The sequence below is a fragment of the Ambystoma mexicanum genome, chromosome 5p (assembly GCF_040938575.1).
Source record: "Ambystoma mexicanum isolate Mex_15411 chromosome 5p, UKY_AmexF1_1, whole genome shotgun sequence".
In the NCBI taxonomy this organism is placed as follows: domain Eukaryota; kingdom Metazoa; phylum Chordata; class Amphibia; order Caudata; family Ambystomatidae; genus Ambystoma; species Ambystoma mexicanum.
In genome coordinates this window covers 942131218-942151468 of record NC_090930.1, presented here as the reverse complement: position 1 = coordinate 942151468, position 20251 = coordinate 942131218, and the positions used below count along the sequence as shown (strand labels likewise).

Sequence of the window (20251 nt, the reverse complement as noted above, 5' to 3'; positions counted from 1 at the left end):
TCTGTCGTTACCGCCTCTTGCGGTCTTTTCATCCGATCCGCTGCCCGTGGGAATGAGAAGGGTTATGCTTGGAAAGGCAGGTTCCTTCAGACCTACTGCAGATTTGATGAACTTACTTCTATCATTGTCCACAGGAAGCTTCTCAGTCTACTCAGCCGAATGGCGAAGGACTCATGATATTGCCGAAGGCCTAGAGTTACTTCGTGCCGTCGGTCTATGGGTGTCTTAGTATTAATCAATCAATAGTTGATGGTCGAACCATCCTCACGCTACCAAGTGTAAAGGAGGGCGGAGCATCCTCTGACGGCCCCATAGGTCAGAGCTCACCCTCTAGTACCTGTAAGACAAGATAGCTGCACCTTGAGGTTAGGGTGCAGGATTCACTTACTCCGACACACTTCAATAAGGACAACTCAATAGTTTGGCAAAGGGAAGTCCGTTTAATGACCAGTACAAAAAACGGGGAAGCAAATGGTAATCATGAATGATGCGATCGCCTGTCTCGCTTCAACTCCCCAAATTCTTCATTCAGACAGCAACTTTTATGGGCAAAATTCGCCATCATTTGACGTGCAAAACTCATAAGTTTGTCATGCAATTTCTATTGGTTGGAAAGGTAATTTAAGTATAGGTGCTATATCTGTATATGGTAACAGAGCATGCAGATTGGATAACTCGTATCGGGTGGGCGTCTACGCCCATCCCACTACATCACTCGTGATAGACGTCACTACAACTACGTCTTATTGGTTCTATAAGCTATAGGACCCTAGACTTTAATTAGCAGCATGCAGAATGGACACCCAGATACAGAGTGCCCCACGATTCACCCTGCCTCCCTTCCATCAATCAGTACCTTTAGGGCTATGTGTCAATTAGTTGGATGAGGATGGCCTCGAAACTGTAGTTCTCATCAGGAAAAGTTATGGCATCCTCGGGTACTGGGTGACAGACGTTGGTACCTCTTTGCCCTCGGCTGGTAATGTGTCTGTTCACTGTGAATCTGCTTCATTTTCCTTCTTTTCGTAGATTTGATTTTGTTCAGCCTAGCCACCTGCCTGGGGCCTCCTTATCACGACCTTCATTGGCTGGCTGGTATGCTCTGAAGTTTTGATTCTTCCGAGGTGCTGCTCTACTCCCTTCCTGTACCTCCAATTCCCAAGGATGAGCTACTTCTTTCTGAGTTTCGATTCCGCTCTTCCCTTCTGGCTTTAGTTGGAATATGAATCTCAGCCTTGGGTGCCCCTTGCAGCCTGGGCTTAGTTCTGCTTTACAAAATGGAGTTGCACTCATATAGCGTGCTTCATTGAGGTAGAGATAGAATTGGCGCATGCCGCTCTATTCTTCTACTAAGCAGTGCAAGCAGTACCGTTTTTCTTAGCCTCTTCCGTTCCAAGCCTATTTATATGCGTTCAGTTAGTCGCATATTTTCATCTTACTTCATGGTTACGTTTCTGTTCGTTAACATTGTTTCTTCTTAGATGTCCATTACATCGTTACTCTTTATTTTTCGTCCTTGTGTGTCAGTTTTCGTTCGTCGTTTGTGTTCATTTGTTGTCACCATCTGCCCTCCATTAAGGCTCTCTGGGTCTCTTCAGGGACTGTTTGTAAGTAATCTTCATTTCCTATCAGCTGCTGGTATGGTTGTCTCAGTGGGTACCTTGCAGCCCACGGTTGTCTGGTTATTGGCGCTTCAATAGGTATACATGTCCCTCTGATGGGTACTGGACAGAGCCCCACTGTGGCTCTCTGTTGGTTCATTTGCTCCTTATATGTCACATATGCGAGTATGTTTTTGGCATTTCGTCATGGGTGGCTGGAGTGCAGGCTATATTTGGGACCTCCTCTATAGAGGCACTATTGTTCGCTGGCCACGCTACACTCAGCGCTACTAGTAGTCCCTGAAGAACACATGATAGGGGGGGAGCAATCCCTGACGAAGCACCAACAGTGTGCCCCAGCAGTCGGAGAACAAAACACACTGCCACCACCAGAATTCCACATCCTCCCTGAGAAGAGCCAATATGACAAACTGCGAAGAAAAAGAGAACCTCGAACTAGCTATCTAAAGACTCATCAGCACTGCTTGAAGACATACCCGAAGAATACAAGCTGTTTAGCTAAGCTGAGAGTTTCTTTGCATCACTATTGCTACCCGGCGTACAAGCACGAGCCAGTGCCAAATGGCTCCAAATCGTGTGCTGGGAATTGGTACAAGTAGTGGTTCAACGTCAAAGGTCCAGCTGCATGCCGTTAAAGGAGGCATGTGCAAAAAGATTGTTCATGTCGCCTTCTGAAGATGCAGAAAATGGGTCCCTGTCACATGTCATAGCTGCAGTGCACGACCTGGGGATCAAAATGAAAAAAGAAGTTGGCATTCAAAAGGAGGTTTGGTTTACAACAGCATTCAGCTCGGCCCCATCCTGGCTGGGAGCACTGGTGAAGATGCTCGTAGCCGTCATCGTGTTCATCCTGGTCCTTTTTTGCACCTGCCAACTGGGTCTCTGATGTTGTGCCAAAGCAGTGCCTAACAACGCAATGATAATGGTTTCAATTGGCGTTTCAAAAAGTATCTCATAGCACAAAGCAAATAGAAATACAAACTGACAACCCCATTCCCTGAATGGTCCCCATACCTTTATGGAGATGAATTAGACTACCACACGATTATCGCCCCCGCCCCAAACCCTGAAAATTATAAGGAAGTATGGGTAGATTTTGCAGGGCATGGGGGATGCATCTATATGACATGTACTCCTGAAGAGTATGCGCAAGCCGGTGGAAGCCTGCAAAATGTATGCAGTACGTGGATGCCAATAAAGGGAACGCCCCCCATATGAAGTTGCAGTGAGGAGGGAAAATGAGTGCAAGTATGCAGAGGACTTTGTTACTATAGAAGTAACAAAGGGGGGAATGTTGGAAGGAAATTAGCCTTTGCCACCCTCCTAGGCTTTAGAGTGAGGCGAGTCCCATAGACAGACGTGCGATGTACTAGGGGGGACGAGGGCTATGCTAAGAAACCCAGCACGAGTGCAATATTGCAGGAATTATAGATGCATAGACTACGTGCGCGAATATAATGAGACGCCATTTTTTAGTTATGACAGACACATTCAGTCCTGCAAGGCTGCGCGGTAAAACGTAGGCCTGGCGGAGAAACCCAAACGGGCCCAAACGCTGAGGGCAGATTAACCCGGGATGATAATTCCCATAGAAACTTTCCTTGTACGTTAACTGTTGCAATTACTTGTTATCCCAGAGAGGAATGCGCCCTGCAAGGCCATGAGACAGCACCAGGCTCCTTGCGGCGCACATTCATCACAGCCAGGCCAACAGCAGACCTCCAACCAGCCCACCAGGAGTAATGCCCCCACCCCCATCACTGACCCAGTCCAAGAACCCCTGTATTCCGCTACAGTGGGTGACCTCAGACCAACACCCATAAAACCAATGGCCATCAAAAATCTAAACCAACACAACCATTTCACCGTATTCAATAAATATACCCTTTGGAATACGAGGTACAGGGAGGAATAAATTATAGTTCAAAACAAGGGTGGAAGCCTTGGGAGCGGAGAGTGCGTTATGAACCGAGCAAAGAATTTGTGCGTCAGCATGATCATGTTCCTTCCCCTGTGACAGTCCCCAAGTTCCCCAGGTACATGCCATAATGATGTAGTGGTATTATCTTGCAATAGTAACTCTCTAAAAGCAATATGTGAAGCACCGGAGCTTCAGTCCCTTGAGAGACGAGCCCAGCTGACCCCATGTGAGAGAAGACAGGTGGGCGAGACTGGAACCAAAAGCAGCCCAGCATCCCCTATGGAGCAGTCCCATGTATAGGGTCTCACCAACCAGCCATGCAGATTTTTTCCATATAGCGATAACACGGTGATGCCTTGTAAGCTTATGCTTGTACCACTGGAGCCCAGAACGTTCTCGAGCAGCAGAGTTCTTTGCTTGCACCCTTAATTTTGTATGATTAAAACGTGTTATCCTAGCAAGAAATGGCATGCCCTTTTTTCCCTAGCGGATTGTATTTTTTCTGCCGTGAGCGTACAGGGGCGTACCTTCAGAATCAATTGGACGATTGACCACTTTCCACCCCAGAGTGGAGTCTATCCAAACTAGTAGATCTCCACTTGGTCTGTACGAGAAGTGTAACAACGGCTGAGCCGAGCAGGTAAAGGGAAGTGAGCGCTCCCAAGAAGGTAAAGCCAGGGAGAGGGACAGACGGTTACGTCCCTGAGTTAAACAAATATGAAAGCCAATGAGGCTTAACTAAAGAGAGCGAGACAAAAAGCTGGAGAGGGCCAGAAGGCTTTGGGTAACCCTAGAATAAGAAGTAACATTTTTCAACACTTGGAAAACAGGGAACCTGGTAGGTTCCTAAATTAAGTAAGAGAAGCCAAAAGAGTTAAGAGAGCCCGATGAACCAGATTGCAGGGCACAAGCAGGCTCTCACGAGACCGTGCTGAGTTGATCAAATCAGAGGGCCAGACAGTTTTGGGGAGCCCAGATAAATCAGTACAATTTTTCAACACTCAGAAAAAAGGGAACCTGGAGGGTTCAATTACTCAATCCTAATTCAATAACAATTTGAAAGACAATGTCCAAGTTGGTGGAATCATACTAAGACACTCATTTTTACTGGAACTGGAACCATTGGATGTGTGCAAAAACATAAACGTGCTGCAAGGAACCTGGAGAGAGGACTGAAAATCTGTCTTTGATAAATTATTGAAAACCCACTTTGGACTGATTAACGTTACTGCCAGTGGAAAGGCCACTCTCTGGCTAATATTTAAATTAAGTTTGTTCTATACATGGCACGGCCAGATAGGGGTTAGGTTTTGCATGGAGGACTATTTTTGATTCTGACAACTGACAAGCACCCTTCATTTGTTTTTTAGGCTGGGAAAATCACTTACAGCAAGAGACATGAAGGCATTTTCTCTGTATTTTGAATAAACAAGCTTGAATTGTTAAACCCTAGTCCGACTCTTCTGGGTCTCCACAGTCTCCAAAGGAGACTTGAATGAGGCACTTCTCTAGATATAGATAACTAATACTTGAACCAGAGGAAACTCGCGACTAGTGCGTAAGACTTTGGTGAAAATCCTAGGAGCTGTGCCTTGACCAAAGGCAATTACGCTATACATGGTCCCTCCCACTATGAAGTGGAGAAAATCTAGATCTCAGGGTCAATTAAAAACATGCAGATTCGCAGTTTTGAGGTACTCTGGAGAAAGGCAATCTCCCTGCTGTAGATCAGCATGGATTTGCACTGGGCGAGCATTTATCATTTCTTCTTGCATAGTAAAGTGTTGAACAGGCTAGGTGTGGGGAGTGTCAGGAGACCATGTCCATCTCTTCCACAGTAAAGATCATCTGAAAGTAGTCCTGGGAGGTTTCTGGGGGAACACACTCTTTGGCTTGAGATTGTCAGAGTTTGGATACCTACTGTAGGAAAGGGTCTCATCCTTTGATGCTGGGTAGGAGAAGTGGGGTTGAGAGGCAGTATATAGCCTCTTGTTGCGATGGAACGGACCGAAGGGTCTACAGCGATTAACTCCCATGCCAAGAGATAAAGGAAGGTTTACCCTGCCAAAGGTTAGGTGAGCCAATTGCCAATACCTCATGGCCTTACAGTCTGATGTGCAAGCTGGATAACTAATGATTTGTAGGCCATCAGATTCTTACAGTGATGTCATCAATTACATTTGTGGTGTCATTGTTGATGTCCTGGATGTTCGTTTTAAGGGTGCATGGTGGTGGCATGAGTTATGGTTGCTTAGCTTACCATAACTGGCAAATTTCTGGGAGTTTTCGGTTTTACTTGTAACCATAATGTCCCATTAACAAAGTTTTTGCAGTGAATTTCATATGTTTTTGAAAAAGTTTCATGACGTTACATCACTGTATATGTTATTAATTCCTCTTAAAATATGAAAGAACTGTAAACCTACTTTAACCTATTGTTTGCAACACATACTGATGTTTGTCGTTATCAGCAGCACATGCTGGGGATGCAAATAATTGTTGATTTGCCTAGGACATGAGGCTCGACCATGACCCCAACCCCACCAAACCACCCCCGTTATCCACTGCACCTACCCTGCATCCTACTTCAGTGTCCACTACACCCTCATAATGTGACCAACGGCCAGTGCTCATGGCTTTCAGCCATGGCCAGTTAACACGATCCATGGAGCATGGGCTTTGGCCATGACGCATTACCCAATACGCAAATCAGAGTAGACATTTGTCCTTATTTGTCCTAGGCAGCAGACAAAAAAAAAAAAAAAAACGACTATATATTTGCTAAATCATGCTTTCAGGTCCTTGCTGATGCTCCTCGCGTAAGTTTGCTGCAATCCTGTCCAGCACATCAGGCTGCAGCCCCCTGCAGAATTATTTTTCCCATTTAAACCTAGGGCTTCGGCCATGCTGCATGCCCCAATTAGTAAATCAGAGTAGGCATTTGTCCTCGCCGAGGGCCGGGCCACTGTACATGCACCAAAGTTATATCACTATTTTGTGTAACAACATTATGACACTTTAAAATAAAACTGAGCCATTTGCAAAACCATGCATTTGGGTCAGTGCCAATGCTCCTTGCAGGAGTTTGCTGCAAATCCGTCTAGGTTGTATTTTTTTTAAAAGTGTCAAAATGTACATACAAGAAATAATCATAACTTGTATTTTGTATTTATTTGTTTATATACAAAATACAATCACTTAGCCCCCACTTGACAAAATCCATTTCGACTTCGCACAAACATTCAAGGTTGGCTCTATAATCTTTCTGAAAACCTTTGTTCAGATTGGTCAACGGCACCAAATGTATAAGCCTTTCAAATATTTTGGGACTACCCCCTCTAGATTTTCCCCCTCTCATCGAAACAGCACCAGACTTTGTAGAACCATTCAGGGCCAGGTGTAGAACGATATTGCTGATTTCCATGCAGTTCCATTGAGTGGCACCAAAGTTATAAGCCAGCCAAAAACTGTTTTTCACCGACCCTGCAATGCAGAAATAGGGCTACGGAAGCAGTTCGTGAATCATACATGGCGTCCGTTTCAAAAGTTTTGATGCAACTCACGTTTTTTAATTGACCAATCAGCGGGTGTGTATAATGCCACGTTGCTCTCCGATTGGACCAGAGGCGTCCACGGACACCGAATCATGAAATGAGTCTGCGGACCGGACCCAGATCAGCATTAATTCTTTGTTACCTACTTTTTGTCCATTTTTAAAATAAAACTACAGGACGGATTTACAAAAGCACGATTTCGGGACCAAGCCGCCTCTGCTTGCGCAGGTTTGGTGCAAATGCGTCCATCGGTTTTGGCTAGTATGTTATTGATTTCACTCACACAGACATGTGCATCATAAACCTTAAGGTGGAAACCTCCATGCTGAACAGATTTGATGTCTCAAGGCCTTGTAAGAATGTAATTGTATTTTCCCTTGCTCCCTAGCCTTGAAGCGCTTTGAAACGTGTGTGTATAGGCGCTATACAAATAAACTATCATTTATTAGAACCCAAAGCATAATTTCATGAGATCGCCCAACAGATTGCACATCTTTTGAAAGGGATTATGCGCTCACTTGTACAAATGCACAAACCTGCATATCCACCCATGCCTCCGCCACCAAGATTTAGTAGCCTGGTGTCAAGTAGATCAAGCCAAGCAATGGCACAATAGACATTGAGGCTGGACATTTAAATGCTTCATATGCAGGTTCTGCTCCCATCACTCTTCACAAATCTCCTACCAACCATGGCCAGATATATCAGAACATTCAACATTAACACTTCAGATATTAGGAAACCTAGCTGGTATGAAGCTGTGCGCTCCATCCCCAGATCCCAATGCCAAGAGTTTCAATATATTTTATGTATTGGGCATTTATAATGCGCCTATACTATACAATTAGGAGAAAAGGTAAATGAGGAATCAATGGTGAAAAATACTTGCAGTGAATGCCACCCGATTGTGATTTGGAAACTTAATTTACCCAAACTGCTTCAAGCCTTAGAAAATGTCAATTGTTTCAAATGAAAACACAGGGAGCATGTGGGGCTCTATCTTAACTTTGGACATTATCGCTACTTTGTAACCCTTGTTCTTTCAACACAATGGCTTTATAGTTTTTGCTTGCACTGAATATTTTATTTCACTTTTTCCCCAACAAATATGCATTACAACTCATCAAATCTGTTCAGCATGGAGGTTTCCACCTTAAGGTTTATGATGCACATGTCTGTGTGAGTGAAATCAATAACATACTAGCCCTCCATGGGGCGGTGCGTGTGCCTCCTGCATGAGCACATTTTAAAATATTTCAGGTAAAGCAATACTCTGAATGCACTTGAAGAAAGTAGCTGAAATGCAACTCAAATCAGCCTGAAGTAATTAGAGTGGTTTACTGGTAGACTACAGTAGGACCATAGGCACTTGGGTTTAGAGATGTTCCTATTCAATGACCCGAGGTCCTGCTCATGCTGCTGTTGTGGTGGTATGCTAGTGGGAGGTTCATGGACACTAGCACTTGCAGTCTCATCTTGGTTCCTCCTGTCATTTTGTAGGTGAATGTACATTTTTAAGATGGCAGCCAAGATTTTTGATATTTACTGGTTGGTCCTTCCTGTTGGGAGTATAAAAGGAAGCTAGCTAGGAAGGAAGGCAGTGCCACTGCAACTCGTATTATTACCTCGTCTCCATGGTGGATGCCATTTTATGTTGCCAAAGTCTTATTGTGACAGGTTCATAATTGCAGAACATTAGACTAGCGGGAAAACTTCATTCATCATGATGTATTAGTTGAAGGATTGCATGGATGACTTACTGCGTAGTGCACATACCTGAACCAATAAGTATTTAACGGGAGAAAACGGGCGCCAAATCCTGCCAAAGGGTCACAAACTGATCACATCTCTCCATGTTAAGTAACATTTTAAAATAAAAACAACGTTCAAAACAAAATGGTTCAGGTGAAGCAACATTAAACAGATTGGTACTCCAGTTAGAAAACAGCCAGGGATGCACTACTCCTTTTTCTGAATCTTTATTTACCACTGGGTGAAAAATATATAACACTTTAATGGCGAATCTAGCAAGTGCACAATAGTAATAGATTAAGTGCACAGTGATCCCATGAAATCTTGGATGTGATACTACTGAAGACAAATAAATGCCGTGCTTGGAAGTATACACATTACAAACTAAACATGTCCACTCTCTATATTTAAAGTGTTGATACATACTCTGCCAGCTCTGCTCGAAACCGCCAATTTCTACTGTTATCCGTCACTAGAAATTCTTGCAGCTGGTAAAGATATTCTCTTCTTCTGTCTAACTGTAGAAGCTGGCATGGAAAAAATGAAATACAAGCCAGTTTTATTAATGGCAGATAATCAGCTTTTTTAAATGAATATTTCTCTTACAATTCACATATTGTACCTCCATTTGGTTAACATGCACTTTGGTGTTTCAGGAAATCCTACAATATAAGGTTTCAATCAAGAGACTGTCTATTGGTTTGCATAATCCTGAAAAAGTGGGAAACTAAATACTTACATTTTTGAAGAAAAAACACTGCTCTCGATAGAGATTTATATTTCACCTGGTTACAAAGTTCGTTCCTGTCGTTTATTCAAAAAATTCAGGCACATCCATAATGTTATGTTAATATGCTTTCATACTGTGCCAAACCACCGCATAACAGTATCAAAGTGCCTAGGATTGCCTTTGGAGTGGCACATTGTGCCCCTGCCACGTGTATCCAGACCCTAGTCTGCTGGAATAAAGTGTGCGAGCACAGTATTTACTACTGTACTATTAAACCATAACCACTTCTCTAGCACAGTATTTGTGGGACTAGTTCCACCTTAAGGTTGATGCCAGAAATTGTGCCAAACTAGCATGTACTCATGTACAAGTAGGTGTAATTGGTGCTCTTGTGGCCTTTTCCAATGCACAGCATTTATGCTCAAGCGGAGGGGCATGTGAATCCACTCAAAACCACGGCCATTGTCCCTATGAGCAAGCCCCTGCATTGCTTCACTTGTTAGCTCCTTAATTCCTTTTATGCTAAGGGTTCTCACCATCCTTCATGCCACTAATAATTATGATGTGCTTGCACCTGGAATTTCAAACGCATTCTTTAATATATGTCACCGATACGTTGTTTTGTTTTACAACATAAAAAGGTAATTGTCCAAGACGCAGGCTTTGTAGATTTTGGATGACCATTTCCTAAAACTAGAGAGGGACGCCTGCTACCTTTTTTGTATTTTTGCAAGGGACTTGGGGTTGGTCACCCTAAGTTACCTGGGGGAACCCAGACGTGGACCCCTTGCTCACTGTGCTTAGAGAGGCACAGCTTCACCTCACTGATGAGGCCCAACAAGGCTGAAACACGAGTCTGTGGTTGCGGATGGTACTCTTGTTCAAAGAAGGTTTGCCTGGAATTTAAGTGTTGGACTGCCCTTGTGGGCGGGATAAAGACTGATATGCAAATGGTATTCCTCCTTTGTGAAAAGTACAGTTAGCAAAAAGCGATTGCTGCGGACTCTCAAAGTGGGTAAAAAAAAAACAACAGACAGGTTATCATGCCATGTTCTTTCTAGAGAGGCGCCTGCTGTTAGGCAGAAACCTGTGCAGTTCCCTTAGGGACCACTGCAAAAGGTTTAAGACTACAGGTGTTGGCAGTAAACCCAATTGGTAGCAGTCTGTACCACCCAGATTTACCTGGTAGCTGTGGCTGAGCAGCCAGACTTCTCTCAAGAAGAGTAAGACAGTATATAGAGTATACAAGATAGGTACCAAAATACAGTAGCACAAGCAAACACTGACCAGAGCTTTTGGTATCAAGTATATAATTATTTATTTAAAGACACACTTAGAAACACTCTTGCACTATTATTGTAAGCAAGTTCAAAAACACAGTCACTATTAATATACATACATCCCTTATTCCTTATTAGACAAGTCTTAGTTAACATCACTTATTTCCAGACAGAGGTGAGCGCTTAACTAAAGATGGCACTCCAATAAGTTAAGAAAAAGGGAGGGGAAAGGCAGAAATTAGAAACAGCACACAACACAATACTTTAGAAGCACTCAGCAAGGCAGAAAAGTCAAAGTCTACTTGTGAGCAAAAAGTTCAGAGGCCAGGCTCCCTCTTGGAGAGAGTAGCACACCAATGAGCCTAAGATCACACAGTTTAAAAGGCTTGGAGAGTCTTGCAGAGAGTTTAAAAAGGAATCCGTTCAGCTCAGAAAAGTTCAGTTAGCCAGCCTAGGGCCAACCCAAGTGGTAAGTTGAGGATTTACGAGACACCCCACACAGACCGTTGCGAGGGAGGCCAGGCGGACACAGTACCTTGAAAGTGGAGAGAATCCTCCAACGGGGGCAGTTGTTCCTGGCAGCGGGTGCAAGTCACGGCGTCTTCCAGAGGAAGAGATGGTCTCGACTTGGAGGAAAGCTGAAGGTCGTTGCACTGCCAGGGAAGAAACCAGCCGCGGAGTTCTCCGGTAAAAAGGTACTACCCTTTTATTCGCGGTAGTGGAAAACGTGGTATCCCGGTTGCCGGGGTGCTTGGCACAGGCAAGGCGGCCACGAGATGATCCGGGAAGGCAAAAAGGCGGGCAAACTGGTTATCCCCACCAGTCAAAGGAAGAAGACTCTTCGGGATGAAGATCTCCTCTGTCGTTGGAAAAAGTGGCGAGTCGGTTCAGCAGGACTCCACCAGTGGTGTCGTCGTTGCAGGTCGGCTCAGCTTCTCCCTCTTCGGATTCTTTGGTCCAGTGGCGACGTCTGAAGTCCCAGTCCCCAAAGCCCTGCTTTTATGCCGAAAACCCCCATTCACCAGTCCTAGCTGTCACTCAAACATGCTAAGTGGTGAGCCGGGCGGCTCACCACTGGGCCAATCACACAAGAGTGTGACTTGAGTTGCTGAGGCAACTCAGTCTAGGGTGCCTAAACCCCCTCCCTCACCTCCTGTGGTACCCAGACAGAGTGGCACCACTTTTGGAGGCTTCTGTGGAGAAGCCTGCCAAAAAGTGGAACAAAGGGCTCGACTTGGGTTGGAGTCACAGAAGCAACCACAAACGCCATTTTGGAACCAAGTTCTGGCAAAAAATACCAACCGGTGAATTAATATAAAATAAATAAACCGGCGGTATGTTTGAGGCTACGTTAAAAAGTATTAACCTCGAACAATGGGAAAATCCCATAGGGATATATTTGCGGTTGAATATAAAAAGTAGTATCCGCTGCCACAAGCCAAAACTCGCTCAGGGGGGACTGGACAGTGCCCCCTCGAACAACAGACCCAGGGGCAATCGAATTGCCCCTACCAGTACGCCCACAATATGATGGTTTGTACTGGTTCTGTTTACAATTTAGGACTAGTAAAGCCAATGGTGACTATACATGCCCTGGGAGACAGTAGTCAGTCCCAGGGTACGGAGTCTATGTTTGGGGGTCACTATGACACCCCTGTGTTATGGCACAGAGGGTGCTGTGTAACACACATACCAAAAACACATGAAGCCCTATGGAGTAAAAGACCCCATAGCCCATCAAACACATTCAAAGTCAAAGGATATCTCAAATCATGTCTAAGAGTGGGAGAAAAAAAGAGTCTCACTCTTAGCAGGAGAAAAAAATAAACCCCAAAGCAAAGCTGCTGGGGGACTCAATAGGTTTGGGAAATTAGCCTTAACAGAATTCTCCTTAACACTTGCTACATTTTTTTGCATTTCCAAAAACAAACAGGCAAACCATACATCTTATATGAGATTATTCCACATGATTTATCCATGTAAAAGACAATGCAGTCCATTAATAAAATCCATACTGCACCTTACAAAGGAGGCCGAGATGAAAAAAAGACAATTTACTAGCCTCTCGATAATGTTCTTTCTGATGGATGTTCCTCCCACGGATTCCTCATCTATGATATCCCATCCCAGCGCAGGTGTTGTCCGAAAACCTTTTCCCCTTGCATTCCAATGCTGAGGGACTGTAGAACTGCTGGTATACTGACTATCTGCAAAGAGGGGTAGGTGCGGCGGGCAATGTGGAATCTGTGGGAGGAACATTCATCAGAAAGAACATTACTGAGAGGCAAGTCATTTGTTCTTCTAATGGATTCCTTTCTCCCACGGATTCCTCATCTATGATAAACTCCCAAAGCAGTATGTAGACCTGGACAAGGGAGGAGAGCAAGGACACCAAAACTTTGGAGGACCGCTCTACCAAAATGGGCATCCTGGCCTGAAAGGGAATCCAAGCAGTAATATTGGGCAAACATGTGCAGAGACACCCACGTTGATGCCTTGCATATGTCCCTGTCCTAGTGGTGGACAGGGACTCCACTCTGCATGAAAGAGGTGGCAGTCAGTCCTCTGGGATAATGGGCTCCGAGACTCTCAGGCACATCCTTTCAAGCCAGCTCATAGCATTCAGAGATGCAGAAAATGATCCACCTTGACACCGTCTGTTTGATGTTATGTTACCTGCATTTATAAAGCACCGGTTTGCCGGAAGGCATCTTCGTGCTGGAAAAATACTGCAGATACAACCACATAACGGGCACCATCAGTTAAAAAATGAAGGTCTTAAGGAAACGCCTTACTGCAGATGAGTCTTGGGAGCCCTTAAAAGAGGGGGCAATGAGTTTGAGTTTAGAGGCCGCCACAGAAAATACCTGACCACCTGTTCCGGAAAGCCTGATACGAGGAACCAGGATCCAATTACCATCTCAAGACCGCAGAAAACTACTTGGAATGTACGGCAGAAAGTTGAGTTGAGCTGGAGGTGCTCGGCAGCAACAGCATAAAATGCCCGGTGAACAATATATTAAGACTTCAACAAGACACTTACTCAATCCGTTTAAGAACGGGAAGCCAATGTAAAGATCGAAGCACTGGGGAGATGTGGGAACCATAAGGTGTGCCCCTAGCCACTCTAGCAGCAAGGTTTTGAAGCTGTAAACTATGGATAAGATACAGTGGTTGGGCTAAGAAAAGAAAATTACAATAGTCAATCTGAATCAGGACCAGCGATGCAACTACTGGAGCATGTAAAGAAAAGGAAAGGAATGGCAGCATTTTGAGAAGTTGGAAGTACCCGGTTTGCCAGAGAGAACAAAGTTGGCTCTAAGGAGAGAGACGAGATGATTTTAACACCATGATTCTTAACCGTCGAAACAGGAGTAGGAAAGCAACCTAAGGCAAAGGGCCAGAAAGAAGAAGTCTATAATGAAGTAGCAGAAGGTAGGATCCACCACCAGTACCTCAGTCTTGGCCTCATTTAGTTTAAGCCAATTGACACTCGTCCAACAACCCACAGCCTCCAAAAAAACCCTAAACTGGATGACAGTTTCAGATTGAGAAAGCTGAAGCTGCACAATGATTTGGATATCATCGGCATAGGAGTAGCAACGGAAGCTGTGGGAGTGCATGAGTTTCACAAGGGGCTGAATGCAGATGTTAAAAAGGTGTGGGACAAGGCGGAGCCCTGGAGGACCCCACAAAAAAGAGAGCATAATGAAGAACGCAAAGACGACAAAGAATTGATTTGATCACAGCTCTGCCAGCACGAGCCACAGCCTAACTAATAAAAAGCTGGTAATCTTTCCTGGCCTCTCTGATTCGAGAGACGTAGTAGCTTAGGAAATGCACCGGGGCCTGCCGATGGAATCGCTACTCTGCCTTAAGGTTGAGGTATAGGGAAAAAAACTTGATAAATTGAGCTTTTGAGAGAGATGAAAATCAGAGACCACTTTAGGAAGAAAAGATGGTCTCACTCTCATCACCTTCTCTTTCGAGAAAACCAAATAGGGAGGTTTAACAGAACTCCAGGAGCTCACACCCATCTTGCGGAAGTGATAGCAACCAGGAAAATGACCTTAAGGGTGAGCAATCTAATAAAACAGGAATTCAGGGTATCGGACAGAGCTCCCATAAGTAATGTCAAAACCAAATTTAAATCCCACGCAGGAACTACAGACTGGCGTGGAGGAAACTGGTTACACACACCCTGTAATAACTGCATGACAGTGTGGATTGTGAAGAACGAGCCCTGTTCCAGGGATCTCTTGAAAACCAAAATAGCGTTGCTGTCTCTTAGTACTGCCAATCTGCAGGCCCACTTGGGCCAAGGACAGCAATAAATCCAAAACAGGGGAAACTGACAGGATAAAGGGTTCCGATCGCTCTACTAGCACAAAGCCAAAAATGTATGCCATCTGCAGGCATAAATAGGCTGTGGTGGGTTCTCAGAGCTGAAGGGAGCACATCAAGGACATTGTCTGACAAGCCCCACTCCTTTTATCTCAACCTCTTAGTAGCCAAGCATAAATGTACAGGGTGCTGAGGTTTGGGTTAAGAACCTGTCGCTCCAATTGGGAGAGCAAGTTGATTCTACTCTGAAGGCGGCAGGGAGGGCAAATAGACATGTCCAGCAACTCTAGATACCACATCCTCCAGGTCCAGTCCGGAACGATCATGGTCAATGTGGTTCCAAATGGGCGCAATCTCCTGAGAACCAGTGAAATGACAGGGAACGCATAAAGAAGATCACATGGACACACTACTGTCAGTGCATCCCCCCCAGAACTTCCGGACCTGGACATTTCCTGGAGCAGAACAACTCGCACTTCCTGTTCACACTGGAAGAGAAGAGGTCCACTTGAGTTCCCCAAAAAGAGAAGATGTCCAGAACTTCCAGACAGAGATCCCACTTGTGGGAGGCTGAAGTCTGTCTGCTCAAGGCATCCATTAGAAGACACTTCTGGCTAGATGGGCTGCCGTCAGACGCTATTCTCTATAGCCCAGAACTACAGTCGCATTGCTTTTCTGCAAAGAGGCAAGAACCACCACACCACCGCGTAGGTTGTTCGTGCATTAGCCACGGTGTTGTCAGTCACAGTCAGCACAGTCTTGTGCCTCAGAGGGGAGGAACGTGACCAGTGCCAGTCTGACCACCCTCAGCTCCAGCAAACTGGTGTGTTCCCAAGACTCTGCAGGGGACCACAGTCTGCTCACTGTCTGTTCCGAAAGGTGAGAGCCCCAACCTGATGAAGATGCATCTGTGACACCCATCACCTGGGGCAAGGGTTAACTAAACAAAGTGCCTCTTAGCAAGTGGTCTCTCACAGCCCACCATGCAATCTCCTGAGCCAACTGGTCTGAGACCTTTAGAATGTACAACACGTGGCCTTGAAACTGCGACTATTGGCAACTGAGGAGCCACTGAAGCAACCTCATGCACAGCCTTGACCTCCAGAGCCACTAGAATGCAGGAGCCCGTGAGGTCCAGAAGGCGCAGAAAGGCTAAGGCTGGTAATTGGTCCTGCAATTCGGGGAGATTGACCATCCAAAAGATGTTTGCCACTTGGTCCTCCGGCAGGAATGCTCTGCCGAGGCCAGTGTCCAAGACTGCACCGATAAATCAGAGGGACTGGGATGGCGAAACCTGAACATTTCTGGAGTTCAGGGAAAAGCCAAAGCTGTGCAATAGAGTGCATGCGTGGAGTAAGTGTTGCAACACCAGTTGTGGGGAGTGAGCACAGAAAAGGCAGTCGTACAGGTAGCGAAAAAAATATAAATGCCTTTCCTCCCGAGGCAAGCTGCCACGACTGCTAGCAGCTATGTGAAAACCCTGGGAGCCGAAGAAAGACTGAACGGCAGGATTTAGGTACTTTATGTGCTTCCGATGGATATGGACGCAGAAGTTGGCACCCTGAAGGTGGCGTGATACCAACCAGTACTGCAGATCGAGGGCTTGCAGGATCTGGGCTAGAGTTACCATCTTTTTTTTGTAACATTAGAACTTTTTCAGCACATACAGTAATTCTCAACAAATGCAAGTAAAAGAACACTTTACTCTGTCTTGATCCACATATTCCCCCCGGTGTCCATCCTCCTTCCCAATGTAATATAGAGGGGGGAGTCTTTGACAAGGTCCGTTATTGTCCATTGTGGTTTATGCTGACCTGGCACGGTGCAGAGCCCATATGTATAAACCTAATAACTCTATTCCCCAACTCCTCCACACCCACCTCCCTCCATACCCCAACAGAAAACCACTATTCCTACTGTATGGCCGTTCTTAGTTGGTGGAGAGATTTGTCTGGTTAATTCTGATAACGAACTAGACTCCTCCATGCCAACTAGTTACGTGACCCCCAGCGAGCCTCACTACAACTCGCTTGCCTTGAGAAAGACTTTGGTTGAAACGCGCGTCTGCTGTGTTTATTGTTTCACCATCCGGGCACAGTGTGCCACAAGTGTTATGTTGCACCTGAACCAATAAATACCAATACCCAACCATAACTGAGAACTGAAGTGTGAATACCTACTGACAGTACTGGAGTACCAACTTCCTGCCAGTGCCGGTAACTAACAAGGTTTTGTCACCCCACCAACACTATTCCTACTACACCTTATTCGGGAACCAGGGTAAATCTTACATCAGTATATGTATGTGTGGCCGGGTTGATACATGGGGAAGCACCTATCTTATGCAACTTAATGGCAAGTGAGTGTGGTGAGTTGAGTCTGGGATTTATTGGCATTTAGCCGGGGTGTCCGGGGTAGCGTGTGCAAGGGAAGAGTATGCCGTCTTGGTGGTGTCAGTCGCCCCCATAGTGAGTGAGCTCCTCAGGGAGAGAGGGGGCTGTGGGGCAAAGAGTTTCCAGTATTTGAGTGTTAGTTCGGCCCTGGCCAGGTTCGTTCTTTTTAGTGCGCTGTGCTCAAGGGAGCACATTTTGGACAGGAAGGTGGTCTTTATTTCCGTGGCCGGTGTTGCACCTTTCCAGTTTACAATACGGAGTTTGCATGCTGCAAACATCCATGCATTCAGGGTTTTGCATGCTAATGGGTCTTAGTGCCACTCTTTATGGTTGGCCCCGAATAACGGCTCTTCCAGGGTCTGTGAGATATCCGCATCTGAGATGCGGGAGGTCACCAGCACGGGTACCATTCTCAAATAGGGTTTTACCCTTGGACAGGACCATAGCATATGTCTGATGGTGCCAATCTCCCTGCAACCATGGCAGCAATGAGGTGGAGGTCATCAGGCCCATTGTATACATTTTGGACGGCGGATGATGATGAACTGGATTTCCCTGTTTTTTTGGTTCATTGACATTCCTGGGACGGTTGCAAAGAACTGGTATATGTCACCAGTCTCAATCGGGGTATCTAGGTCCTGCGACCATGCTTCCGCTAGAGCGGAGTTCCTCCCCACATTGTTCGGAATGGCCATGGCCTAGAAAGCACAGAGTCGTGGGTGGGTGCTTGTCTGGCACTCAAGTTCTAGCTCGCAGGGAGACGGCGATGCTTGCCTAGATGACTCTGTAGTGTGCTGCGTTATATCAGCTCAGATTGTGCCATACTGCAGCCAATGTCCCGCATGTAGGGATAGTGTTTCAGGGGCCTCCGAGAGAGTATGTATTTTCGACGCATCGCATTGGTTGTGTATTTTGACCCGTTCCCACAGGGTATCTTACAATGGGTGTAATGTCGGTATGTGCCAAAGTGAGAGGAGGTCCTTGATCGACATCCAGGTAGGTGCTACTTTGTTGTCTGTACCCTGTTGGGCTCGGAGCCTGTGCCACTGGGTCACTGTTGGTCCCACTACTGGAAGCACCTTGAGCTGCCACGATAGTTTCGCTAGGGGATTGGCTAGAACATCCAGCGGGGAAGAGGGGGTCATCAGTGCTAACTCCATCGCCCTCCAGCTGGAGTCGTTGGTCGGACTAAGCCAGCGCTTGGCCCAGCAGATTTGGGCTGCCATCTAATAGCTCCTCCAGGACGGTAGCGCGAGGCCGCCATTCTGTTTGGATACAGTGAGGATCCCTGAGCGGATACGTGCCCTTTTACTCCGCCAGATAAACTTTGAGAACGCAGCATCTACTGTTCTGTACATCTTCGGGCTGGGGGGTGCATGGGTGTAATTTTAGGGGGGGCAGGGGTGTTTGACCCACCCAACTTTCATGGCACACCATTTTGTCCCCATTCATTTGGCTGGGGCACCTTTTCTTCAGATGTCAACCCCCCCCAACATTTTCAACAAAGTTACTCCACTGTGGGGGCGCATGGAAGCATCATTCCAGATAGATAAGTTTGGGGCTTGAGTTCATTTGGACCACATTTATTCTACCGGTCATGGAGAGGGGTACGGTGTCCCATTTAGTGAGGTCGGACCGGATCCGCTCGATCATGTGCAGGTAGTTTAGATCTTGCAGGTCCTTGGTGTATGCGCTAATATTGACCCCTAGGTACTTAATATGACCTGTCTGCAGTCTGAATGGCGGGACCCTTCCCCCGGATCCCAGGGGATGTCCGACCTGAGTGGTAAGATTTCCGATTTAGCCCAATTGACCTGGTAGCCGGCCATCAGACCATATTGTTGTAGGAGAGATCTCACTCTGGAGATGGACGTGTGGGTGTTGCCTATATATAGCAGGAGATCATCGGTATAAAGGGAGATTCAATGTTCTGTGCCTCCTTTCCACAACCCTCTCCACGGAGGATCTGACCGCAGTATCACAGCTACTGGTTCGATGGATGGGGTGTAGAGGAGGGGTGATAGCGGGCAGCCTTGGCAAGTGCCTGAATACAGTGTGAAGGGGGCTGATGTATGTCCGTTGGTGGTAACCGTCGCTTCGGGGACTGAATATAGTAGACGGATCAGGCCTATCAGACGGGGGAAGGTCAAAGTCTGCAAGAGCGAGGAAAAAAGTCCCACGGGACTTTGTCAAAGGCCTTCTCTGCGTCGATTGTGAGGGCGAGTCCTCTCATCCCGGTTCTTCCGCTATAACGTGGAGGAGCCGGTGAACGTTGTTCCCTGAGCGCCGTTTACGAATGAATCCTGTCTGGTCTGGGTGGACCAGACTTGGCAATAGTGTCTCTAATTTCTGGGCAAGACATTTCGCAAGGATCTTGGCATCGGAGTTTATCAAGGATATAGGTCTGTACGACCCGCATTCATCGTTAGGCCTCCCTTTTTTGTCGAACACCACTATGTTAGCAATCATCATTGACCTTGGTAGGCGGCTGCCTGCGGCTGCCTTCGAATATACCGCGTGAAGTTTTGGGGGTTATGTCGTCAGCCATGGCTCTATATAAGTCTATCGGGATTCCCGTCAGGGCCCGATGATTTGCCCAGGTTTAGAGCGTGGATTGCCCGTTGAATATCGGCCACTGTCAGGAGGGTATCCAAC

The 20251-nt window shown here is 46.1% G+C and overlaps 1 protein-coding gene across 10 annotated transcripts in view; it reads right to left on the bottom strand.

Moving 5' to 3' along the window:
• Window positions 1-20251, bottom strand: part of PPP4R1 (protein phosphatase 4 regulatory subunit 1) — a 1265416-nt gene that overhangs the window by 218337 nt on the left and 1026828 nt on the right. For all 10 annotated transcript variants that reach the window (XM_069613385.1, XM_069613380.1, XM_069613382.1 and 7 more), the window contains one exon: window positions 9276-9376. In XM_069613385.1, the coding sequence (XP_069469486.1) occupies window positions 9276-9376 (101 nt within the window). The remainder of the gene's footprint in view (window positions 1-9275; window positions 9377-20251) is intronic.